This window comes from Oncorhynchus mykiss, chromosome 3 (assembly GCF_057628025.1).
Source record: "Oncorhynchus mykiss isolate SJ-2025 chromosome 3, ASM5762802v1, whole genome shotgun sequence".
In the NCBI taxonomy this organism is placed as follows: Eukaryota; Metazoa; Chordata; class Actinopteri; order Salmoniformes; family Salmonidae; genus Oncorhynchus; species Oncorhynchus mykiss.
Genome location: NC_143024.1, coordinates 3,185,001 through 3,212,024, shown reverse-complemented (window position 1 = coordinate 3,212,024; position 27,024 = coordinate 3,185,001). Strand labels below are relative to the sequence as shown.

General features: G+C 49.1%; 1 protein-coding gene and 1 non-coding gene across 5 annotated transcripts in view; one reads left to right on the top strand and one right to left on the bottom strand.

The window, feature by feature from the left end:
* nipal2 (NIPA like domain containing 2) overlaps positions 1 to 21,934 on the top strand; it is a 46,667-nt gene extending 24,733 nt beyond the window's left edge. For all 4 annotated transcript variants that reach the window (XM_090219419.1, XM_090219424.1, XM_090219427.1 and 1 more), the window contains 8 exons: positions 2,383 to 2,442; positions 5,083 to 5,204; positions 8,848 to 8,944; positions 9,413 to 9,548; positions 11,084 to 11,172; positions 17,913 to 17,976; positions 19,101 to 19,198; positions 21,362 to 21,934. In XM_090219419.1, coding sequence (XP_090075545.1) covers positions 2,383 to 2,442; positions 5,083 to 5,204; positions 8,848 to 8,944; positions 9,413 to 9,548; positions 11,084 to 11,172; positions 17,913 to 17,976; positions 19,101 to 19,198; positions 21,362 to 21,468 — 773 coding nt within the window. In that variant the 3' untranslated portion in view covers positions 21,469 to 21,934. The remainder of the gene's footprint in view (positions 1 to 2,382; positions 2,443 to 5,082; positions 5,205 to 8,847; positions 8,945 to 9,412; positions 9,549 to 11,083; positions 11,173 to 17,912; positions 17,977 to 19,100; positions 19,199 to 21,361) is intronic.
* A 3,003-nt stretch (positions 21,935 to 24,937) lies between these two features.
* LOC118947915 (U2 spliceosomal RNA) lies at positions 24,938 to 25,128 on the bottom strand. Its single transcript, XR_005042056.1, has one exon. It is a non-coding gene; the product is annotated as a U2 spliceosomal RNA (small nuclear RNA).
* Between the last annotated feature and the right edge of the window lie 1,896 nt (positions 25,129 to 27,024).

Below are 27,024 nucleotides of genomic sequence, written 5' to 3'. Positions count from 1 at the left end.
TCAGTCTTCTCTGTGGTGTTCCTTAATGTCTGCCTTCTCTGTGGTGTGCCTTAATGTCTGCCTTCTCTGTGGTGTGCCTTAATGTCTGCCTTCTCTGTGGTGTGCCTTAATGTCTGCCTTCTCTGTGGTGTTCCTTAATGTCAGTCATCTCTGTGGTGTTCCTTAATGTCAGTCATCTCTGTGGTGTTCCTTAATGTCAGTCATCTCTGTGGTGTTCCTTAATGTCAGTCATCTCTGTGGTGTGCCTTAATGTCAGTCATCTCTGTGGTGTTCCTTAATGTCTGCCTTCTCTGTGGTGTTCCTTAATGTCAGTCATCTCTGTGGTGTGCCTTAATGTCTGCCTTCTCTGTGGTGTGCCTTAATGTCTGTCATCTCTGTGGTGTTCCTTAATGTCTGCCTTCTCTGTGGTGTGCCTTAATGTCTGTCATCTCTGTGGTGTGCCTTAATGTCTGCCTTCTCTGTGGTGTGCCTTAATGTCTGCCTTCTCTGTGGTGTGCCTTAATGTCTGCCTTCTCTGTGGTGTTCCTTAATGTCAGTCATCTCTGTGGTGTTCCTTAATGTCAGTCATCTCTGTGGTGTTCCTTAATGTCAGTCATCTCTGTGGTGTTCCTTAATGTCAGTCATCTCTGTGGTGTGCCTTAATGTCAGTCATCTCTGTGGTGTTCCTTAATGTCTGCCTTCTCTGTGGTGTTCCTTAATGTCAGTCATCTCTGTGGTGTTCCTTAATGTCAGTCATCTCTGTGGTGTGCCTTAATGTCAGTCATCTCTGTGGTGTTCCTTAATGTCTGCCTTCTCTGTGGTGTTCCTTAATGTCAGTCATCTCTGTGGTGTGCCTTAATGTCTGCCTTCTCTGTGGTGTGCCTTAATGTCTGCCTTCTCTGTGGTGTTCCTTAATGTCAGTCATCTCTGTGGTGTTCCTTAATGTCAGTCATCTCTGTGGTGTTCCTTAATGTCAGTCATCTCTGTGGTGTTCCTTAATGTCAGTCATCTCTGTGGTGTGCCTTAATGTCAGTCATCTCTGTGGTGTTCCTTAATGTCTGCCTTCTCTGTGGTGTTCCTTAATGTCAGTCATCTCTGTGGTGTGCCTTAATGTCTGCCTTCTCTGTGGTGTGCCTTAATGTCTGTCATCTCTGTGGTGTGCCTTAATGTCTGCCTTCTCTGTGGTGTTCCTTAATGTCTGCCTTCTCTGTGGTGTTCCTTAATGTCAGTCATCTCTGTGGTGTTCCTTAATGTCAGTCATCTCTGTGGTGTTCCTTAATGTCAGTCATCTCTGTGGTGTTCCTTAATGTCAGTCATCTCTGTGGTGTTCCTTAATGTCAGTCTTCTCTGTGGTGTTCCTTAATGTCAGTCTTCTCTGTGGTGTTCCTTAATGTCAGTCATCTCTGTGGTGTTCCTTAATGTCAGTCTTCTCTGTGGTGTTCCTTAATGTCTGCCTTCTCTTTCAGTCATCTCTGGGGTGTTCCTTAATGTCAGTCATCTCTGTGGTGTTCCTTAATGTCTGTCATCTCTGTGGTGTTCCTTAATGTCTGTCATCTCTGTGGTGTTCCTTAATGTCTGCCTTCTCTGTGGTGTTCCTTAATGTCTGTCATCTCTGTGGTGTTCCTTAATGTCTGTCATCTCTGTGGTGTTCCTTAATGTCAGTCATCTCTGTGGTGTTCCTTAATGTCTGTCATCTCTGTGGTGTTCCTTAATGTCTGTCATCTCTGTGGTGTTCCTTAATGTCTGCCTTCTCTGTGGTGTTCCTTAATGTCTGTCATCTCTGTGGTGTTCCTTAATGTCAGTCATCTCTGTGGTGTTCCTTAATGTCAGTCATCTCTGTGGTGTTCCTTAATGTCTGCCATCTCTGTGGTGTTCCTTAATGTCAGTCATCTCTGTGGTGTTCCTTAATGTCTGTCATCTCTGTGGTGTTCCTTAATGTCAGTCATCTCTGTGGTGTGCCTTAATGTCAGTCATCTCTGGGGTGTTCCTTAATGTCAGTCATCTCTGTGGTGTTCCTTAATGTCTGTCATCTCTGTGGTGTTCCTTAATGTCAGTCATCTCTGTGGTGTGCCTTAATGTCAGTCATCTCTGTGGTGTTCCTTAATGTCTGCCATCTCTGTGGTGTTCCTTAATGTCAGTCATCTCTGTGGTGTTCCTTAATGTCTGTCATCTCTGTGGTGTTCCTTAATGTCAGTCATCTCTGTGGTGTGCCTTAATGTCAGTCATCTCTGTGGTGTTCCTTAATGTCAGTCATCTCTGTGGTGTTCCTTAATGTCAGTCTTCTCTGTGGTGTTCCTTAATGTCAGTCATCTCTGTGGTGTTCCTTAATGTCAGTCATCTCTGTGGTGTTCCTTAATGTCAGTCATCTCTGTGGTGTTCCTTAATGTCAGTCTTCTCTTTCAGCCAGTGCGGTCATCTCTGTGGTGTTCCTTAAAGAGACGCTACGAGCCTCTGATATTGTTGGTAAGTTTGTACACACACACACACATCACTAATCAAACCCCTCAGGACATAATCATTGTGATGTTGATTTTATTATTTAACTAGGCAAGTCAGTTAAGAACAAATCCTTATTTTCAATGACGGCCTAGGAACAGTGGGTTAACTGCCTTGTTTTAGGGGCAGAACGACAGATTTGTGCCTTGTCAGCTCGGGGATTCAATCTTGAAACCGTTCGGTTACTTGTCCAACGCCTCTAACCACTGCCCCATAAAGATGTGTGGTATGATTTAGGTATGAGTTCCCACGTTGCAAAACCATATGTCTGGTTGACGTCTAGGAGGAGAGAGGAGCTGGCTAGGTATGAGTTCCCACGTTACAAAACCATATGTCTGGTTGACGTCTAGGAGGAGAGAGGAGCTGGCTAGGTATGAGTTCCCACGTTACAAAACATTATGTCTGGTTGACGTCTAGGAGGAAAGAGGAGCTGGCTAGGTATGAGTTCCCACGTTACAAAACATTATGTCTGGTTGACGTCTAGGAGGAGAGAGGAGCTGGCAAGGTATGAGTTCCCACGTTACAAAACATGTCTGGTTGACGTCTAGGAGGAGAGAGGAGCTGGCTAGGTATGAGTTCCCACGTTACAAAACATTATGTCTGGTTGACGTCTAGGAGGAGAGAGGAGCTGGCTAGGTATGAGTTCCCACGTTACAATACATTATGTCTGGTTGATGTCTAGGAGGAGAGAGGAGCTGGCTAGGTATGAGTTCCCAAGTTACAATACATTATGTCTGGTTGACGTCTAGGAGGAGAGAGGAGCTGGCTAGGTATGAGTTCCCACGTTACACAACATTATGTCTGGTTGACGTCTAGGAGGAGAGAGGAGCTGGCTAGGTATGAGTTCCCACGTTACAAAACATTATGTCTGGTTGACGTCTAGGAGGAGAGAGGAGCTGGCTAGGTATGAGTTCCCACGTTACACAACATTATGTCTGGTTGATGTCTAGGAGGAGAGAGGAGCTGGCTAGGTATGAGTTCCCACGTTACAAAACATTATGTCTGGTTGACGTCTAGGAGGAGAGAGGAGCTGGCTAGGTATGAGTTCCCACGTTACACAACATTATGTCTGGTTGACGTCTAGGAGGAGAGAGGAGCTGGCTAGGTATGAGTTCCCACGTTACAATACATTATGTCTGGTTGACGTCTAGGAGGAGAGAGGAGCTGGCTAGGTATGAGTTCCCACGTTACAAAACATGTCTGGTTGACATCGAGGAGGAGAGAGGAGCTGGCTAGGTATGAGTTCCCACGTTACAAAACATTATGTCTGGTTGACGTCTAGGAGGAAAGAGGAGCTGGCTAGGTATGAGTTCCCACGTTACAAAACATTATGTCTGGTTGACGTCTAGGAGGAGAGAGGAGCTGGCAAGGTATGAGTTCCCACGTTACAAAACATGTCTGGTTGACGTCTAGGAGGAGAGAGGAGCTGGCTAGGTATGAGTTCCCACGTTACAAAACATTATGTCTGGTTGACGTCTAGGAGGAGAGAGGAGCTGGCTAGGTATGAGTTCCCACGTTACACAACATTATGTCTGGTTGACGTCTAGGAGGAGAGAGGAGCTGGCTAGGTATGAGTTCCCACGTTACAAAACATTATGTCTGGTTGACGTCTAGGAGGAGAGAGGAGCTGGCTAGGTATGAGTTCCCACGTTACACAACATTATGTCTGGTTGACGTCTAGGAGGAGAGAGGAGCTGGCTAGGTATGAGTTCCCACGTTACAAAACATTATGTCTGGTTGACGTCTAGGAGGAGAGAGGAGCTGGCTAGGTATGAGTTCCCACGTTACACAACATTATGTCTGGTTGACGTCTAGGAGGAGAGAGGAGCTGGCTAGGTATGAGTTCCCACGTTACAATACATTATGTCTGGTTGACGTCTAGGAGGAGAGAGGAGCTGGCTAGGTATGAGTTCCCACGTTACAAAACATTATGTCTGGTTGACGTCTAGGAGGAGAGAGGAGCTGGCTAGGTATGAGTTCCCACGTTACACAACATTATGTCTGGTTGACGTCGAGGAGGAGAGAGGAGCTGGCTAGGTATGAGTTCCCACGTTACAAAACATTATGTCTGGTTGACGTCCAGGGGGAGAGAGGAGCTGGCTAGGTATGAGTTCCCACGTTACAAAACATCATGTCTGGTTGACGTCTAGGAGGAGAGAGGAGCTGGCTAGGTATGAGTTCCCACGTTACAAAACATTATGTCTGGTTGACGTCTAGGAGGAGAGAGGAGCTGGCTAGGTATGAGTTCCCACGTTACAAAACATTATGTCTGGTTGACGTCTAGGAGGAGAGAGGAGCTGGCTAGGTATGAGTTCCCACGTTACAAAACATTATGTCTGGTTGACGTCTAGGAGGAGAGAGGAGCTGGCTAGGTATGAGTTCCCAAGTTACAAAACATTATGTCTGGTTGACGTCTAGGAGGAGAGAGGAGCTGGCTAGGTATGAGTTCCCACGTTACACAACATTATGTCTGGTTGACGTCTAGGAGGAGAGAGGAGCTGGCTAGGTATGAGTTCCCACGTTACAAAACAGTTACTCCGTGCCATATATGATACTCCGGTGAATAGGATGGTTCAATACTCGTGTGAATCTCTTCCTGACCTACAGGTGGTGCACTAGCAGTGGTGGGAACCTATCTCCTGGTCACCTTTGCCCCCCACACCTCCACCCACATCACCGCCCACCTGGTCCAGAGATACGCTGTCAGCTGGCAGTTCCTGATTTACCTGGTATGTACCCTAACCCACGCCTGGTATGTACCCCTGGTATGTACCCTAACCCACGCCTGGTATGTACCCCTGGTATGTACCCTGACCCACACCGGGTATGTACCCTGACCCACACCTGGTATGTACCCTAACCCACACCTGGTATGTACCCCTGGAATGTACCCTAACCCACACCGGGTATGTACCCCTGGTATGTACCCTGACCCACACCGGGTATGTACCCCTGGTATGTACCCTGACCCACACCTGGTATGTACCCTAACCCACACCTGGTATGTACCCCTGGTATGTACCCTAACCCACACATGGTATGTACCCCTGGTATGTACCCTAACCCACATATTGTATGTACCCCAACCCACACCTGGTATGTACCCTAACCCACATGTGGCATGTACCCTGACCCACTCCTGGTATGTACCCCAGCACACACCCGGTATGTACCCCTGGTATGTACCCTGACCCACACCTGGTATGTACCCTAACCCACACCTGGTATGTACCCCTGGTATGTACCCTAACCCACATGTGGTATGTACCCTAACCCACGTGTGGCATGTACCCTTACCCACTCCTGGTATGTACCCTAGCACGCACCCGGTATGTACCCCTGGTATGTACCCTAACCCACACCTGGTATGTACCCTTACCCACATCTGGTATGTACCCTAACCCACACCTGGTATGTACACCTGGTATGTACCCTAACCCACACCTGGTATGTACCCCTGGTATGTACCCTAACCAACACCTGGTATGTACCCCGGGTATGTATGTCTGATATGTACCCTGAACCACATCTGGTATGTACCCTAACCCACGCATGGTATGTACACCTGGTATGTACCCTAACCCACACCTGGTATGTACCCCAACCCACACCTGGTATGTACCCTAACCCACACCTGGTATGTACTCCTGGTATGTACCCTAACCCACACCTGGTATGTCCACCTGGTATGTACCCCAACCCACACCTGGTATGTACCCTAACCCACACCTGGTATGTACTCCTGGTATGTACCCTAACCCACACCTGGTATGTACCCCTGGTATGTACCCTAACCCACACCTGGTATGTACACCTGGTATGTACCCTGACCCACACCTGGTATGTACCCCTGGTATGTACCCTAACCCACACCTGGTATGTACACCTGGTATGTACCCTAACATGGTTTTAGAGGACCTACTCTAAAGCCATCCAGATGATCAGGTGGTCGCCCAGCCAGACAGCGCCCAGTGGAGTTAATGCTGCCTGTCTGTCTTGTATATCAGGTCACACCCATATTCATCACATCCTGCGCCAGAATCGGTCTTATTTACTGAGCGAGGCCTCAATGTACTTAGACTGGAACAGGAGGGAGAGAGGGGAGAGAGAGGGCGGGAGGGAAGGTGACAAATGTGTTGTGTCAACAGACTACAGCCATGGAATGGGAGACCTTTTAACATGTTAGTCGCTGACAGTCCTGACGGATGATGTTTATAGCTATAGGTCCCAAATGGCACCCTATTCCCTATATAGAGTACTATTCCCTATATAGAGTACTATTAAACTATTCCCTATATAGAGTACTATTAAACTATTCCCTATATAGAGTACTATTCCCTATATAGAGTACTATTAAACTATTCCCTATATAGAGTACTATTAAACTATTCCCTATATAGAGTACTATTACACTATTCCCTATATAGAATAATATTCCCTATATAGAGTACTATTACACTATTCCCTATATAGAGTACTATTAAACTATTCCCTATATAGAGTACTATTAAACTATTCCCTATATAGAGTACTATTCCCTATATATAGTACTATTCCCTATATAGAGTACTATTCCCTATATAGAGTACTATTCCCTATATAGAGTACTATTCCCTATATAGAGTACTATTCCCTATATAGAGTACTATTAAACTATTCCCTATATAGAGTACTATTCCCTATATAGAGTACTATTCCCTATATAGAGTACTATTAAACTATTCCCTATATAGAGTACTATTAAACGATTCCCTATATAGAGTACTATTTCCTATATAGAGTACTATTAAACTATTCCCTATATAGAGTACTATTAAACTATTCCCTATATAGAGTACTATTCCCTATATATAGTACTATTCCCTATATAGAGTACTATTCCCTATATAGAGTACTATTCCCTATATAGAGTACTATTCCCTATATAGAGTACTATTCCCTATATAGAGTACTATTAAACTATTCCCTATATAGAGTACTATTCCCTATATAGAGTACTATTAAACTATATAGAGTACTATTAAACTATATAGAGTACTATTAAACTATTCCCTATATATAGAGTACTATTGAAAACACACACAGGATGCTGGAGTACTTATTGATCTCTCAAGGACGACTCTGTTTTGGTTCATTCTCATTCAAATAAGTTATTTAAATTGTGCTTTTCTCTACAAGGGTAATTTGTTTCAATTAAAGCCATGTGCTCGCTGCTGTTACTGCGATCAGATATCCGTGCTGCTGGCTGAGGACTCTGTTACTGCGATCAGATATCCGTGCTGCTGGCTGAGGACTCTGTTACTGCGATCAGATATCCGTGCTGCTGGCTGAGGACTCTGTTACTGCGATCAGATATCTGTGCTGCTGGCTGAGGACTCTGTTACTGCGATCAGATATCTGTGCTGCTGGCTGAGGACTCTGTTACTGCGATCAGATACCCGTGCTGCTGGCTGAGGACTCTGTTACTGCGATCAGATACCTGTCTGAGATGTGTGTTTGGCTGAGCTCTTTACTGGAACAGATGGGGTAGACATCAGTGTTGTAAATGAATGGCTCAGGTCTGGAATAGAGGGGTAGGGGAGAGAGGGGTAGGGGAGGGAGAGCGAGAGGGGTAGGGGAGGGAGAGCGAGAGGGGTAGGGGAGGGAGAGCGAGAGGGGTAGGGGAGGGAGAGCGAGAGGGGTAGGGGAGGGAGAGCGAGAGGGGTAGGGGAGGGAGAGCGAGAGGGGTAGGGGAGGGAGAGGGGTAGGGAGGGGGAGAGAGGGGTAGGGGAGGGAGAGCGAGAGGGGTAGGGTAGGGGAGGGAGAGCGAGAGGGGTAGGGTAGGGGAGGGAGAGCGAGAGGGGTAGGGGAGGGAGAGCGAGAGGGGTAGGGGAGGGAGAGCGAGAGGGGTAGGGGAAGGAGAGCGAGAGGGGAAGGAGAGCGAGAGGGGTAGGGGAGGGAGAGGGGGGTAGGGGGGAGGGAGAGCGAGAGGGGTAGGGGAGGGAGAGCGAGGGGGGTAGGGGGGAGGGAGAGGGGGGTAGGGGGGAGGGAGAGCGGGGTAGGGGGGAGGGAGAGGGGGGGTAGGGGGGAGAGAGGGGTAGGGGAGGTTATCACTGTGAAGCTTTGAGATGGACTGTTTATGGAAACCAGTTCAGTATTATTGATGTTGACGTTTTTTATCATCTCCCTCTCTCTCCTTCCCTCTCTCTCCTTCTCTCCTTCCCTCTCTCCTTCTCTCCTTCCCGCTCTCTTCTCTCCTTCCCTCTCCTTCCCGCTCTCTTCTCTCCTTCCCTCTCCTTCCCTCTCCTTCCCTCTCCTTCCCTCTCTCCTTCTCTCTCTCCTTCCCTCTCTCTCTCCTTCCCTCTCTCTCTCCTTCCCTCTCTCTCTCTCCAGTTTCTAGAGGTCATAGTGTTTTCTATCCTGCTCTATTTGTACAAGAGGAGGAATATCAAGCATATAACCATAGTGATGCTGCTGGTGGCTCTGCTGGGTAAGAACTCTGACAGACTCTATGGGGGGGGTATCAAGCATGTAACCATAGTGATGCTACTGGTGGCTCTGCTCGGTAAGAACTCTGACACTCTATGGGGGGGTATCAAGCATGTAACCATAGTGATGCTGCTGGTGGCTCTGCTGGGTAAGAACTCTGACAGACTCTATGGGGGGGTATCAAGCATGTAACCATAGTGATGCTGCTGGTGGCTCTGCTGGGTAAGAACTCTGACAGACTCTATGGGGGGGTATCAAGCATGTAACCATAGTGATGCTGCTGGTGGCTCTGCTCGGTAAGAACTCTGACAGACTCTATGGGTGGGTATCAAGCACATAACCATAGTGATGCTGCTGGTGGCTCTGCTGGGTAAGAACTCTGACAGACTCTATGGGGGATCATGGTTATCACGTTTCAGAATGGGATGCATTACTCCAGGAAATAGTCACGTTGTCCCTGTTGTTTTAGCCTCCCTGACGGTGATCTCCGTCAAAGCTGTGTCTGGGATGATCACGGAGTCCATAAAGGGAGATCTCCAGCTCACCTACCCCATCTTCTACGTCATGGTGGTGGTCATGGTGGCCTCCTGTGCCTTCCAGATAAAGTAAGTCCAATGTTTCTCCACTTCCCCTGACAGCAGATTCATTTCTACAGAGTATTGAAGTAAATGTGAAGTGTAAAAATGTATTGGACATTGTGACCTTGTCAGAGCAGAACTGTGATGGGATGAAGCTCCGGTAGTGTGATGGATGAATCCACTGTGTGATGGGATGAAGCTCCGGTAGTATGATGGATGAATCCACTGTGTGATGGGATGATGCTCCGGTAGTATGATGGATGAATCCACTGTGTGATGGGATGATGCTCCGGTAGTATGATGGATGAATCCACGGTGTGATGGGATGAAGCTCCGGTAGTATGATGGATGATTCCACTGTGTGATGGGATGAAGCTCCGGTAGTATGATGGATGATTCCACTGTGTTATGGGATGATGCTCCGGTAGTATGATGGATGAATCCACTGTGTTATGGGATGAAGCGCCGGTAGTATGATGGATGAATCCACCGTGTGATGGATGATTCCACTGTGTTATGGGATGAAGCGCCGGTAGTATGATGGATGAATCCACCGTGTGATGGATGAATCCACTGTGTGATGGGATGAAGCTCCGGTATTATGATGGATGAACCCACGGTGTGATGGGATGATGCTCCGGTATTATGATGGATGAATCCACTGTGTGATGGGATGATGCTCCGGTAGTATGATGGATGAATCCACGGTATTATGATGGATGAAGCTCCGGTAGTATGGTGGATGAATCCACTGTGTGATGGATGATTCCACTGTGTTATGGGATGATGCTCCGGTAGTATGATGGATGAGTCCACCGTATGATGGATGAATCCACTGTGTGATGGGATGATGCTCCGGTAGTATGATGGATGAATCCACTGTGTGATGGGATGAAGCTCCGGTAGTATGATGGATGAATCCACTGTGTGATGGGATGAAGCTCCGGTAGTATGATGGATGAATCCACGGTAGTATGGTGGATGAGTCCACTGTGTGATGGATGAATCCACTGTGTGATGGATGAATCCACTGTGTGATGGATGAATCCACTGTGTGATGGATGAATCCACTGTGTGATGGATGAATCCACTGTGTGATGGGATGAAGCTCCGGTAGTATGGTGGATGAGTCCACTGTGTGATGGATGAATCCACCGTGTGATGGATGAATCCACCGTGTGATGGATGAATCCACCGTGTGATGGGATGATGCTCCGGTAGTATGATGGATGAGTCCACCGTGTGATGGATGAATCCACTGTGTGATGGGATGATGCTCCGGTAGTATGATGGATGAATCCACCGTGTGATGGATGAATCCACCGTGTGATGGATGAATCCACCGTGTGATGGGATGATGCTCCGGTAGTATGATGGATGAGTCCACCGTGTGATGGATGAATCCACTGTGTGATCGGATGATGCTCCGGTAGTATGATGGATGAATCCACGGTAGTATGATGGATGAGTCCACCGTGTGATGGGATGATGCTCCGGTAGTATGATGGTCATATCATTCACATGGCCCTCAGAGGCCTCTCTTTAACCTTCTCTGTTCTCAGGTTCCTTAATCAAGCCATGAAGGTGTTTGCTGCCACGGAGGTCGTCCCCATCAACTTTGTGTTCTTCACTGCCAGTGCCATTACCGCAGGTACGTTGTTTAACCAGAACTCAGTTAATTGGCCAGTGCCATTACCGCAGGTACGTTGTTTAACCAGAACTCAGTTAATTGGCCAGTGCCATTACCGCAGGTACGTTGTTTAACCAGAACTCAGCTAATTGGCCAGTGCCATTACCGCAGGTACGTTGTTTAACCAGAACTCTGAGCAGCACTAATTGGCCAGTGTTACCCAGTGTTAATCTGCCATTTACAGCTAATTGGCCAGTGTTACTCTGCCATTTACAGCTAATTGGCCAGTGTTACCCAGTGTTAATCTGCCATTTACAGCTAATTGGCCAGTGTTAATCTGCCATTTACAGCTAATTGGTCAGTGTTACCCAGTGTTAATCTGCAATTTACAGCTAATTGGCCAGTGTTAATCTGCCATTTACAGCTAATTGGCCAGTGTTACCCAGTGTTAATCTGCCAGTGTTACCTAGTGTTAATCTGCCAGTGTTACCCAGTGTTAATCTGCCAGTGTTACCCAGTGTTAATCTGCCAGTGTTACCCAGTGTTAATCTGCCAGTGTTAATCTGCCAGTGTTAATCTGCCAGTGTTACCCAGTGTTAATCTGCCAGTGTTAATCTGCCAGTGTTACCCAGTGTTAATCTGCCAGTGTTACCCAGTGTTAATCTGCCAGTGTTACCCAGTGTTAATCTGCCAGTGTTACCCAGTGTTAATCTGCCAGTGTTAATCTGCCAGTGTTACCCAGTGTTAATCTGCCAGTGTTAATCTGCCAGTGTTAATCTGTCAGTGTTAATCTGCCAGTGTTACCCAGTGTTAATCTGCCCGTGTTAATCTGCCAGTGTTACCTAGCGCTTCATTAACAACCTAACTCTGGCTGGATTCCAATAGGAATTACACATCAAGCCAGCATCATGTGACTTGTAAACCAGGAGTTTCCTAACACCGCTGTGTTAGGATAAAACTAAGGCCTTATGATATATATAATGTAATTGTCCTAAAGAGTTAATTTAATTCCAATTATATTCTACGCCTAGCCACTTGAAGTCCACAGGATTTAAAATGAACGAGTTCAACAACCAACTCTACAATTCACTCAAAGGAAATTATATTGGAGGTGTGGCTTAGTGGGGGCGTGGCTTTCAATTAATTGTTTTGGATGGAAATGGCCAACTACTCCCGACCAGAGCCTTATGGGGCCCTTGTTAAAAATAGTGCACTATATAGGGAATAGGGTGCCATTTGGGACGCCCAAGGAGATCTAGGGGGATCCCTGAGCTTGACATTATTCCATTGTTATCATCTATCAACAGACACCAGCATTGACTGTTATCACCCATCCATCTCTCCCATCTGGGACTATTCCAGCTCAGATTTCCCTCTGTGACTATTCCAGCTCAGATTTCCCTCTGGGACTATTCCAGCTCAGATTTCCCTCTGTGACTATACCAGCTCAGATTTCCCTCTGTGACTATTCCAGCTCAGATTTCCCTCTGTGACTGTTCCAGCTCAGATTTCCCTCTGTGACTATTCCAGCTCAGATTTCCCTCTGTGACTGTTCCAGCTCAGATTTCCCTCTGTGACTATTCCAGCTCAGATTTCCCTCTGTGACTATTCCAGCTCAGATTTCCCTCTGTGACTGTTCCAGCTCAGATTTCCCTCTGTGACTATTCCAGCTCAGATTTCCCTCTGTGACTGTTCCAGCTCAGATTTCCCTCTGTGACTGTTCCAGCTCAGATTTCCCTCTGTGACTGTTCCAGCTCAGATTTCCCTCTGTGACTGTTCCAGCTCAGATTTCCCTCTGTGACTGTTCCAGCTCAGATTTCCCTCTGTGACTGTTCCAGCTCAGATTTCCCTCTGTGACTGTTCCAGCTCAGATTTCCCTCTGTGACTGTTCCAGCTCAGATTTCCCTCTGTGACTGTTCCAGCTCAGATTTCCCTCTGTGACTGTTCCAGCTCAGATTTCCCTCTGTGACTGTTCCAGCTCAGATTTCCCTCTGTGACTGTTCCAGCTCAGATTTCCCTCTGTGACCGTTCCAGCTCAGATTCCCCTCTGTGACTATTCCAGTTGAGATGAGCTCTGTTGGAAAAAAATTAAACAAATGTTTTGGTTCCTATAGCTCTGCTGGGATAACATCAGAAGTCTATGGGTAACACGCTCAGTGTTGGTGACTCACTGACGTGAACTAGGGAACCATTTCTTTGTCTGCTTTTTCCTTTCTCACTGTCTCTGCCCCTCCTTTCTGTCTCTCTCCATCCCCCTTTCTCCCTCTCACTGTCTCTATCCATTCCTCTTTCTCTCTGGGGACTCCATAATCACTGCTGTCTCTTCAAAAAGGTCCAACAGAATCACTCAGTCTTGCGGCCTCCCGAGTGGCACAGCGTCACTACAGCCTGGGGTTCGATCCCAGGCTGTTTAACAACTGGCCGTGACCGGGAGTCCCATAGGGCGGCACACAATTGGCCCAGCGTCGTCCGGGGTTAGGGGAGGGTTTGGCCCAGCGTCGTCCGGGGTTAGGGGAGGGTTTGGCCCAGCGTCGTCCGGGGTTAGGGGAGGGTTTGGCCCAGCGTCGTCCGGGGTTAGGGGAGGGTTTGGCCCAGCGTCGTCCTGGTTACGGGAGGGTTTGGCCCAGCGTCGTCTGGGGTTAGGGGAGGGTTTGGCCCAGCGTCGTCCGGGGTTAGGGGAGGGTTTGGCCCAGCGTCGTCCGGGGTTAGGGGAGGGTTTGGCCCAGCGTCGTCCTGGTTACGGGAGGGTTTGGCCCAGCGTCGTCCGGGTTAGGGGAGGGTTTGGCCCAGCGTCGTCCGGGGTTAAGGAAGGGTTTGGCCCAGCGTCGTCCGGGGTTAGGGGAGGGTTTGGCCCAGCGTCGTCCGGGGTTAGGGGAGGGTTTGGCCCAGCGTCGTCCGGGGTTAGGGGAGGGTTTGGCCCAGCGTCGTCCGGGGTTAGGGGAGGGTTTGGCCCAGCGTCGTCCGGGGTTAGGGGAGGGTTTGGCCCAGCGTCGTCCGGGGTTAAGGAAGGGTTTGGCCCAGCGTCGTCCGGGGTTAGGGGAGGGTTTGGCCCAGCGTCGTCCTGGTTACGGGAGGGTTTGGCCCAGCGTCGTCCTGGTTAGGGGAGGGTTTGGCCCAGCGTCGTCTGGCTTAGGGGAGGGTTTGGCCCAGCGTCGTCCGGGGTTAGGGGAGGGTTTGGCCCAGCGTCGTCCGGGGTTAGGGGAGGGTTTGGCCCAGCGTCGTCCGGGGTTAGGGGAGGGTTTGGCCCAGCGTCGTCCTGGTTAGGGGAGGGTTTGGCCCAGCGTCGTCCTGGTTAGGGGAGGGTTTGGCCCAGCGTCGTCTGGCTTAGGGGAGGGTTTGGCCCAGCGTCGTCCGGGGTTAGGGGAGGGTTTGGCCCAGCGTCGTCCGGGGTTAGGGGAGGGTTTGGCCCAGCGTCGTCCGGGGTTAGGGGAGGGTTTGGCCCAGCGTCGTACGGGGTTAGGGGAGGGTTTGGCCCAGCGTCGTCCGGGGTTAGGGGAGGGTTTGGCCCAGCGTCGTCCGGGGTTAGGGGAGGGTTTGGCCCAGCGTCGTCCGGGGTTAAGGAAGGGTTTGGCCCAGCGTCGTCCGGGGTTAGGGGAGGGTTTGGCCCAGCGTCGTCCGGGGTTAGGGGAGGGTTTGGCCCAGCGTCGTCCGGGGTTAAGGAAGGGTTTGGCCCAGCGTCGTCCGGGGTTAGGGGAGGGTTTGGCCCAGCGTCGTCCGGGGTTAGGGGAGGGTTTGGCCCAGCGTCGTCCGGGGTTAGGGGAGGGTTTGGCCCAGCGTCGTCCGGGGTTAAGGAAGGGTTTGGCCCAGCGTCGTCCGGGGTTAGGGGAGGGTTTGGCCCAGCGTCGTCCGGGGTTAGGGGAGGGTTTGGCCCAGCGTCGTCCGGGGTTAAGGAAGGGTTTGGCCCAGCGTCGTCCGGGGTTAGGGGAGGGTTTGGCCCAGCGTCGTCCGGGGTTAGGGGAGGGTTTGGCCCAGCGTCGTCCGGGGTTAGGGGAGGGTTTGGCCCAGCGTCGTCCGGGGTTAGGGGAGGGTTTGGCCCAGCGTCTTCCGGGGTTAGGGGAGGGTTTGGCCCAGCGTCGTCCGGGGTTAGGGGAGGGTTTGGCCCAGCGTCGTCCGGGGTTAAGGAAGGGTTTGGCCCAGCGTCGTCCGGGGTTAGGGGAGGGTTTGGCCCAGCGTCGTCCGGGGTTAGGGGAGGGTTTGGCCCAGCGTCGTCCGGGGTTAGGGGAGGGTTTGGCCCAGCGTCGTCCGGGGTTAGGGGAGGGTTTGGCCCAGCGTCGTCCGGGGTTAGGGGAGGGTTTGGCCCAGCGTCGTCCGGGGTTAGGGGAGGGTTTGGCCCAGCGTCGTCCGGGGTTGAGGAAGGGTTTGGCCCAGCGTCGTCCGGGGTTAGGGGAGGGTTTGGCCCAGCGTCGTCCGGGGTTAGGGGAGGGTTTGGCCCAGCGTCGTCCGGGGTTAGGGGAGGGTTTGGCCCAGCGTCGTCCGGGGTTAAGGAAGGGTTTGGCCCAGCGTCGTCCGGGGTTAGGGGAGGGTTTGGCCCAGCGTCGTCCGGGGTTAGGGGAGGGTTTGGCCCAGCGTCGTCCGGGGTTAGGGGAGGGTTTGGCCCAGCGTCGTCCGGGGTTAGGGGAGGGTTTGGCCCAGCGTCGTCCGGGGTTAGGGGAGGGTTTGGCCCAGCGTCGTCCGGGGTTAGGGGAGGGTTTGGCCCAGCGTCGTCCGGGGTTAGGGGAGGGTTTGGCCCAGCGTCGTCCGGGGTTAGGGGAGGGTTTGGCCCAGCGTCGTCCGGGGTTAAGGGAGGGTTTGGCCCAGCGTCGTCCGGGGTTAGGGGAGGGTTTGGCCCAGCGTCATCCTGGTTACGGGAGGGTTTGGCCCAGCGTCGTCCGGGGTTAGGGGAGGGTTTGGCCCAGCGTCGTCCGGGGTTAGGGGAGGGTTTGGCCCAGCGTCGTCCGGGGTTAAGGAAGGGTTTGGCCCAGTGTCGTCCGGGGTTAGGGGAGGGTTTGGCCCAGCGTCGTCCGGGGTTAGGGGAGGGTTTGGCCCAGCGTCGTCCGGGGTTAGGGGAGGGTTTGGCCCAGCGTCGTCCGGGGTTAGGGGAGGGTTTGGCCCAGCGTCGTCCGGGGTTAGGGGAGGGTTTGGCCCAGCGTCGTCCGGGGTTAAGGAAGGGTTTGGCCCTGCGTCGTCCGGGGTTAGGGGAGGGTTTGGCCCAGCGTCGTCCGGGGTTAGGGAAGGGTTTGGCCCAGCGTCGTCCGGGGTTAGGGGAGGGTTTGGCCCAGCGTCGTCCGGGGTTAGGGGAGGGTTTGGCCCAGCGTCGTCCTGGTTACGGGAGGGTTTGGCCCAGCGTCGTCCGGGGTTAGGGGAGGGTTTGGCCCAGCGTCGTCCGGGGTTAGGGGAGGGTTTGGCCCAGCGTCGTCCTGGTTACGGGAGGGTTTGGCCCAGCGTCGTCCTGGTTACGGGAGGGTTTGGCCCAGCGTCGTCCTGGTTACGGGAGGGTTTGGCCGGGAGGGGGCGTTACTTGGCTCATGGCGCTCTAGGAGGACTTCTTTTTGTTGTTCTGTATCTCTGCCAGGCTAACTTGCATGCCAAATGACACCCTATTCCCTAGCTAGTACACTACTTCCTATGGGCCCTGGTCAAAAGTAGGGCACTAAATAAAGACACGGATGGCATTTGGGGACGCATCCCAAAATGTTTCATGGTCTGGTGCTCCATACTAATTAGAGTTTATCCTCCAGATATGGGCCGCTGCCTCCCTGTCCCTCTGCCCCTCTCTCTGCCTCTGCCCCTCTCTCTGCCTCTGCCCCTCTCTCTGCCTCTGCCCCTCTCTCTGCCTCTCTGTATCTCTGCCTCTCTCTCTCTCCCTCTGCATCTCTCCCTCTGCCTCTCTGCATCTCCCCCTCTGCCTCACTGCATCTCTCCCTCTGCATCTCTCCCTCTGCCTCTCTGCATCTCTCCCTCTGCCTCTCTGCATCTCTCTCTCTGCATCTCTCCATCTCTCCCTCTGCATCTCTCCCTCTGCATCTCTCCCTCTGCCTCTCTGCATCTCTCTCTCCCTCTGCATCTCTCTCTCTCTCCCTCTGCATCTCTCCCTCTGCCCCTCTGCATCTCTCCCTCTGCCTCTCTGCATCTCTCCCTCTGCCTCTCTGCATCTCTCCCTCTGCCTCTCTGCATCTCTCCCTCTGCCTCTCTGCATCTCTCCCTCTGCATCTCTGCATCTCTCCCTCTGCCTCTCTGCATCTCTCCCTCTGCCTCTCTCTCTCTGCCTCTCTGCATCTCTGCATCTCTCCCTCTGCATCTCTCCCTCTGCCTCTCTGCATCTCTCCCTCTGCCTCTCTGCATCTCTCTCTCTGCATCTCTCCCTCTGCATCTCTCCATCTCTCCCTCTGCATCTCTCCCTCTGCATCTCTCCCTCTGCCTCTCTGCATCTCTCCCTCTGCCTCTCTGCATCTCTCCCTCTGCCTCTCTGCATCTCTCTCTCTGCATCTCTCCCTCTGCATCTCTCCATCTCTCCCTCTGCATCTCTCCCTCTGCATCTCTCCATCTCTCCCTCTGCATCTCTCCCTCTGCTTCTCTCTCTCTCTCCCTCTGCATCTCTCCCTCTGCCTCTCTGCATCTCTCCCTCTGCATCTCTGCATCTCTCCCTCTGCCTCTCTGCATCTCTTCCTCTGCCTCTCTCTCTCTGCCTCTCTGCATCTCTCCCTCTGCCTCTCTCTCTCTGTGTTGTTGTTGTTGTTGTTGTTGTTGTTTTGGCTTGGTGTTAAACTACTTTTCTTTTGCAGGAATAGTATTTTACCAGGAATTCCAGGGCTTGGCTTTGCTCAATATTTTAATGTTTCTCTTTGGGTAAGTAGTATGCAAAACCCCATTAGTACTGTCTTTTTAAGAATACAGGCCATGACGTTCCACCTGAATACAGGCCTTGACGTTCCCTCTGAGTAGGGGCCTTGGCGCTCAGAGTAGGGGCCTTGGCGCTCAGAGTAGGGGCCTTGGCGCTCAGAGTAGGGGCCTTGGCGCTCAGAGTAGGGGCCTTGGCGCTCAGAGTAGGGGCCTTGGCGCTCAGAGTAGGGGCCTTGGCGCTCAGAGTAGGGGCCTTGGCGCTCAGAGTAGGGGCCTTGGCGCTCAGAGTAGGGGCCTTGGCGCTCAGAGTAGGGGCCTTGGCGCTCAGAGTAGGGGCCTTGGCGCTCAGAGTAGGGGCCTTGGCGCTCAGAGTAGGGGCCTTGGCGCTCAGAGTAGGGGCCTTGACGCTCAGAGTAGGGGCCTTGACTCTCAGAGTAGGGGCCTTGACTCTCAGAGTAGGGGCCTTGACGCTCAGAGTAGGGGCCTTGACGCTCAGAGTAGGGGCCTTGACGCTCAGAGTAGGGGCCTTGACGCTCAGAGTAGGGGCCTTGACGCTCAGAGTAGGGGCCTTGACGCTCAGAGTAGGGGCCTTGACGCTCAGAGTAGGGGCCTTGGCGCTCAGAGTAGGGGCCTTGGCGCTCAGAGTAGGGGCCTTGGCGCTCAGAGTAGGGGCCTTGGCGCTCAGAGTAGGGGCCTTGGCGCTCAGAGTAGGGGCCTTGGCGCTCAGAGTAGGGGCCTTGGCGCTCAGAGTAGGGGCCTTGACGCTCAGAGTAGGGGCCTTGACGCTCAGAGTAGGGGCCTTGACGCTCAGAGTAGGGGCCTTGACGCTCAGAGTAAGGGCCTTGACGCTCAGAGTAGGGGCCTTGAGTAGGGGCTGTGGATACTCTTTTCAGTCCCTGTATCTGGTTACTCTTAGTGGAGTTTAGTACACCGTCCCAATGAACTCTCAGTGGAGTTTAGTACACCGTCCCAATGAACTCTTAGTGGAGTTTAGTACACCGTCCCAATGAACTCCAGAGACCGTATCACTCTTGAGGGTTCAGATGACACCAAAATTGTAAACACTGTGATTCCAACTCCTTGATTTTAGAGTGATATCTGAACATAACCTTCTCTCTGAACTCTTCCAGCTGCCTGCTCTCATTCATTGGAGTCTTCCTGATAGCCAGAGACAGACCCAAGATCAAGACTGAAAACATAACCTTCATAGCCATGGGGAAAATACCAGGTAACTATATACTCCTGCAACAAATAGAAATGGATGAGAGCATTTGAAACATCTTGATTTAATATCCAAGACTAGATTTCTACAAGGAAACACAAATCAACCATCTTTTTTTGCCTAAACAAGTTGCATTTGAAGCAGGTAATTCTCTGTGATATTTTAACATGGTATTACTGGTTTGGCCTCAGCTAACCACACGTAGCAGGGGTACCAGAAACACCGTGGTGAATGTGCATAATCCCGGTAACAGAATAACACGGTGAATGTGCATTATCCCCAGCAGCAGAATAACATGAATGTGCATTATCCCCAGCTGTAGAATAACATGGTGAATGTACATTATCCCCAGCTGTAGAATAACATGGTGAATGTGCATTATCCCCAGCAGCAGAATAACATGAATGTGCATTATCCCCAGCTGTAGAATAACATGGTGAATGTACATTATCCCCAGCTGTAGAATAACATGGTGAATGTGCATTATCCCCAGCAGCAGAATAACATGGTGAATGTACATTATCCCCAGCAGCAGAATAACATGGTGAATGTACATTATCCCCAGCAGCAGAATAACATGGTGAATGTGCATTATCCCCAGCAGTAGAATAACATGGTGAATGTACATTATCCCCAGCAGCAGAATAACATGGTGAATGTACATTATCCCCAGCAACAGAACATGAATGTACATTATCCCCAGCAGCAGAATAACATGATGAATGTACATTATCCCCAGCAGCAGAATAACATGGTGAATGTACATTATCCCCAGCAGCAGAATAACATGGTGAATGTACATTAGCCCCAGCAACAGAACATGAATGTACATTATCCCCAGCAGCAGAATAACATGATGAATGTACATTATCCCCAGCAGCAGAATAACATGGTGAATGTACATTATCCCCAGCAGCAGAATAACATGGTGAATGTCCATTATCCCCAGCAACAGAACATGAATGTCCATTATCCCCATCAGCAGAATAACACGGTGAATGTGCATTATCCCCAGCAACAGAATAACATGGTGAATGTCCATTATCCCCAGCAGCAGAATAACACGGTGAATGTGCATTATCCCCAGCAACAGAATAACATGGTGAATGTCCATTATCCCCAGCAGTAGAATAACATGGTGAATGTGCATTATCCCCAGCTGTAGAATAACATGGTGAATGTGCATTATCCCCAGCAACAGAATAACATGAATGTCCATTATCCCCATCAGTAGAATAACATGGTGAATGTGCATTATCCCCATCAGTAGAATAACATGGTGAATGTACATTATCCCCAGCAACAGAACATGAATGTACATTATCCCCAGCAGTAGAATAACATGGTGAATGTACATTATCCCCAGCAACAGAACATGAATGTACATTATCCCCAGCTGTAGAATAACATGGTGAATGTCCATTATCCCCAGCAGCAGAATAACATGATGAATGTCCATTATCCCCAGCAGCAGAATAACATGGTGAATGTCCATTATCCCCAGCAGTAGAATAACATGATGAATGTACATTATCCCCAGCTGTAGAATAACATGGTGAATGTCCATTATCCCCAGCTGTAGAATAACATGGTGAATGTCCATTATCCCCAGCAACAGAATAACATGGTGAATGTCCATTATCCCCAGCAGTAGAATAACATGATGAATGTACATTATCCCCAGCAGCAGAATAACATGGTGAATGTCCATTATCCCCAGCAACAGAATAACATGAATGTCCATTATCCCCAGCTGTAGAATAACATGGTGAATGTGCATTATCCCCAGCAACAGAATAACATGGTGAATGTCCATTATCCCCAGCAGTAGAATAACATGGTGAATGTACATTATCCCCAGCAGTAGAATAACATGGTGAATGTACATTATCCCCAGCAACAGAACATGAATGTACATTATCCCCAGCTGTAGAATAACATGGTGAATGTCCATTATCCCCAGCAGCAGAATAACATGGTGAATGTACATTACCCCCAGCAACAGAATAACATGGTGAATGTGCATTACCCCCAGCAACAGAATAACATGGTGAATGTGCATTATCCCCAGCAACAGAACATGAATGTGCATTATCCCCAGTAACAGAACAACGTGGTGAATGTAGACCACCTCTCTAATGATCTATATGTCTCTTGTCTCTGCTACAGGGAGAAAATGTAAAGACAAGGTCCAGCCGGAGGCTAAAAGCAACGCGTACGGATCTCTGGCAGCTAAACTCATGTGTAACAAACCTGGCCCACAGGACGACTCCTAATATCAGCCACACCTGTCTGTCTGTGTACAGAGACTACCTGTGTCAACACCACACATCTCTCTCCTGGGTTGCCAGACTGACTGACTACAGGGACAAAGTGAGAGGCACTGTCTCCATTAGCAAAAAATTCCCCAGATTTTCCAGAAATCCTAGTATCTTCTAACTCGCTCCTGATTCCAGGAGACTTGCCAGAAGCAGGATTTCTGGGAAAAACCTGGACATCTTTGGGAAAGTTACAATTGTCAGGGAATTGAACTCAGGTGCTACAGATACTGAGGAGACGTCTCAGGATCGAACCCAAATGCACTACAGACACAAATAAAACGTAATTTAATTCTCAAGGAGGTGGCTGTCTGGAGGAACCACCTGATATTCTCTGTTAATACAAAAGCAACTGTTGGATCGAATTTCTGATGAGATGGTTTCAATCATTGATTTGTTAATAAACTGGAATGTGATATTTAAAGTGTTTCTCGAGCTCCCAAGAAACTCCTGGCTGGTAAAGGAGGTGCACCAGCGCACTCTACTGGTCGCGACAAGAATTACCATTTAAATGTGAGGTGTTTTTTAATAAACGTCAGACGTTCTTTGTTTTAAGCTAATAAATACGGACCAGGCTTCGGGGAGGATGGCCTCAGGACCACACAGACATTTTAATAGGACAACTACAGCTTCACCCTTTTTTCAAATCAAAACGTCGTTTTCTGTATTGCATTTTAAAGAGCAGTGGCGTAATACAGTTCAACTGACAGGTACGGCTGAGCTAACGTCTTCAACCCCTCACCTCCATTTTATGACAATGAACTTAAGCAAAGGTATATCGGTGAGAAAAACACTCGTTTTATTTTGACTTAAAAGTAAAAATGATCTGTCAATGTTAGAGAATTTATCTTGGTAATAGAAAAAAATAAAAACACATGAGAGTAGAAAGCCAGCTGAGTTTTATTAGTCGTATGTACGGGATATATCGTCCACTGAAATGTTTACTGCAGGCTCCTACTTCACAACAACAATAATAGATACAAATAGGAGCATAACGTAAAAGTCAAATAAAATAAAGTAAAGTAAAGTCAAGTAAAATAGGAAACATTTTAGCATCAGTAGAATGCAGAAAGGCACAATATAATAGTCTAGTAACAGCAGGTGTGATGTAGAGAGGAATGGGGGTCCTGTGTGGCTCAGTTGGTAGAGCAGGGCACTTGCCTTGCCTTGCCGTGGTTGTGGGTTCGATTCCCAACGGGGGACCAGTACGACGCTAAATGACTTAAATGTGAATGACACAATGGAGACAGTGTACAAAACAGACATTCCTCTTGACGGTCGGGGCATGGACTCTAGGTGTCGACAGCGTTCCACGAAGATGCTGGCCCATGTTGACTCCAATGACTTCCATTGGGAAACTGTTGAGCGGGGAAAAACCCAGCACCGTTGCAGTTCTTGACACATTCAAACAGGTGCTCCTGGCACCTGATAATACCCCGTATTATCTCAACAGTATTACAGAGTTCCTCTTCTAGAATATTATCTCAACAGTATTACAGAGTTCCTGTTCCTCTTCTAGAATATTATCTCAACAGTATTGGAGTTCCTGTTCCTCTTCTATAATAGTATCTCAACAGTATTACAGAGTTTCTGCATATAAACAAAGTGAGTACCTCTGCCTCCAGAACAGCCTGAATTGTTTGTGGCATGGAAATGTTTGCTGAATTGGTATCAAGGGACCTAACGTGTGCCAGGAAAACATTCCCCACACCATTACACCACCAGCCTGTTCCGTTGACCCTGTCATCAGCATGACGCAACAGGATTCGTTGGAGCAGACAATGCTTTTCCACTCCTCAGTTGTCCAGTGTTGATGATCACGTGCCCACTGGAGCCTCTTCTTGTTGTTTTTATCTGATAGGAACCCGGTGTGGTCGTCTGCTGCAATAGCCCATCCGTGACAAGAACCTATGAGTTGTTTGCCCATTCTAATGTTCATTCAAACAGTAACTGAATGCCTTGATGCCTGTCTGCCTGCTTTATATAGCAAGCCATGGCCACATGACTCACTGTCTGATGGAGCAAACCATTTTCGTGAGCGGGATGGTGTACCTAATAAATTGCCTTGTTATTGTGTGTGTGTGTGTATATATATATATAATAATCATGACATGGGCCTGTTTTAATGACTTTTGCACCATTTTTCTGTTGTCATAATAATCTGTATTAAGCATCTGACTGACCTACGACGATGGGCTGGTCCGGTTTTCTGATTGGCTGAGATGAGGTGGTGCACATTCACATTCAAGGTCAAAACGTGCCTCATCAAAGAGAATGATTCTGCTTTTAAGACAACTGGGAACAAACAAACAAAAACAGATCAATGTCAGTGATCTTCAGGTCCAACGGATCAATGTCTGTGATCTTCAGGTCCAACGGATCAATGTCAGTGATCTTCAGGTCCAACGGATCAATGTCAGTGATCTTCAGGTCCAACGGATCAATGTCAGTGGTCTTCAGGTCCAACGGATCAATGTCAGTGGTCTTCAGGTCCAACGGATCAATGTCAGTGATCTTCAGGTCCAAAAAGTTAAAGCTTTGGAAAGATGCCGGAGTTTCCAACTTGGGAATTCCAAGTTGGTTGACCATTGAAAATTATATATTTTTTTTTCTGAGTTCCCAGTTGTCTTGAATGCATTGGAAGTATTCTGACCATTTACTCAGTACTTTGTTGAAGCACCTTTGGCAGCGATGACAGCCTCGAGTCTTCTTGGGTATGATGCTACAGGCTTGGTACACCTGTATTTGGGGAGTTTCTACTCCTGGTGCGGTATGGACTGAAGCTGGTAGGTCATACCTGTTACCAGCATAAACTACCACCTAACCCAGGACAAGGAAAAACAAAACAACAATAATGATTTTCAACAAAAAAATAAATGGCCCAATTTCCCGGGCGCCCTCCGGCCTGCGATCGCTTCTCCGATCAACTGCAGCACTGTCAAAGACTACACTTGATCTGAGCCAAAAGGCCGAGAAGCGATCTACTTTATTACTTAGCTCTGTGTGTATATTTATAGATATAATAATACCACCTAACCCAGAGAAGCGATCTACTTTATTACTTAGCTCTGTGTGTATATTTATAGATATAATAATACCACCTAACCCAGAGAAGCGATCTACTTTATTACTTAGCTCTGTGTGTATATTAATGTTTTAACTACTTTATTACTTAGCTCTGTGTGTATATTTTTGATCATGCAATGTTGAGGAAAGTTTGCAAGTAAGTATCCCGTGCACGTGACGAAAAATCTTTGATTATAAGATGAACGAACCCCATTCCCAACAGCTTTTCGTAGTCAATAAAACGGTGACCGATTTGACCAGCACTATCTTAGCCATCACTGACATTGAAATGAAGTTACTCAATGTTAAGATACAATATAGATCAACGATGCAACTCCGTGTGATTTCTCTTTACAATGAAAGGGGGTGCACCGTTCCTGGAGGTACTGCAATACCAGGTCGATGCGTGGAGTGGACGGAGCAAGCCCCTATTCCATCTCCCTATTCCAAAAATCAATTTAATATATGGTCCCCAGATAGGGGACGTATCAGATATTAAACTGATAAGAACAGATACTACACTTGATCTTAGCCAAAAGGCCGAGAAGCGATACCCACAATGGTTTCGGGACGAAGTGGCCGTTCTCCGACACGTCAAATTCGAATATGTTTACGTCACAATGAGCTCTGTCTGCTTTTTGTTTTCCATAAAAAATAGAATGCTTTCAATAAATGGTGACTTGGAGGGGGAGTTGATCAACGCCAGGAATGACCACGTTTGACTGTTACAATGTAACACATTTGTAGGTTCTAAGAACACGTGGTCGTCCGCCCTCCAATCAGAAATGAGAGAAAGAGTTGTTAAGTTAAAACCAGATCAACAGCTAAATTGGAATAATAATTTATTACGTGTGTGTGGGGGGGGGGGGGGGGGGGGGGGCAATTTGGAGATAATAATGTTGACGTAACATTTAATCTTGTATCAAGTATATCTGGTAGCATTGCTGCCACAAACGAACTGAAGCAATTGTCCACTTGGTGGTGCCAGAGTTCCACCGACCGTCGCTTTTTCCTGGTTGTCCTGTGGTTGTCCTGTGTGGTACAGAAAAATGCATTTCAATATTGAACCACTTGACTTCAAGACATCGTCAACGAAAATAACGTGACCAAATAAAAATAGCCTCTCTTTTGTAGACTTACTCAGTCACTATAACTAACTTCATAAAATGCCATTAGGCCTAATGAAGATACAATATATGTAAGTTACTTGATTGGTGTCTTGTGAATCAACCTGTATGCGCATTAAAGTTGAATATTTCCCCTGTATTATAGGATAATAAATAACCTGGTAGTTTCCACATTTAATGAGCCCTACATTAACCACATTTAATGAGCCCTACATTAACCACATTTAATGAGCCCTACATTAACCACATTTAATGAACCCTACATTAACCACATTTAATGAGCCCTACATTAACCACATTTAATGAGCCCTACATTAACCACATTTAATGAGCCCTACATTAACCACATTTAATGAGCCCTACATTAACCACATTTAATGAGCCCTACATTAACCACATTTAATCGATGTCAGCTTTGCCAACGCCAGCTTCCTGAGGGAGTTCTGGGGGAAACTCCAGAACGCCCTGAACACCCAGGGGTCCCTCACAGCGATGTTTGAGGTGACCAAGCTGACGGATAATAGCATTAAAACCGTTATTGTCCGTATGTACAATGAAACCGTACAGCCGGAGGACGTTGCAGTATGGCTGGGCAGGAACTGCAACGTGAAGGGTCCCCTGATCCAGGTAAAAGACCTCGATGGGATCTGGACAGGGGCCTGGAGGGTCACTGTCCAGCAAAGGGGGGACCTTGGGGGCTATGGTGGGTTGAAAGCCATCCCATCCACCATAGTCCTCGGAGAGAACAGGGGCCATGTTCACTACCAGGACCAGCCCAAGCTGTGCCGTAAGTGTGGTGAACATGGCCACCTTGCAGACGCCTGTCAGAAGGTCGTCTGCATGAAGTGCCCGGAGGTGGGCCACCGCTACGTTGAGCGCACGAACGGAAGTTTGAGCAACCTCCGTGGCGAGCGGTCCCACCTCATCCGCTTGCACGATTCTTGCAATTCTCCTTGGACCTCTCATCACAAAGCTGTTGTCACCCACAGGACTGTCCAGCCTCTCATCAATGAGCTGTTGTCACCCACAGGACTGCCGACCTCTCATCACCGAGCTGTTGTCACCCACAGGACTGCCGACCTCTCATCACCGAGCTGTTTCACCCACAGGACTGCTGACCTCTCGTTAATGAGCTGTTTTCACACACAGGACTGCCAACCTCTCATTAATGAGCTGTTTCACCCACAGGACTGCCGACCTCTCATTAATGAGCTGTTTTCACCCACAGGACTGCTGACCTCTCATCAATGAGCTGTTTTCACCCACAGAACTGCCGACCTCATTACCGAGATGTTGTCACCCACAGGACTGCCGACCTCTC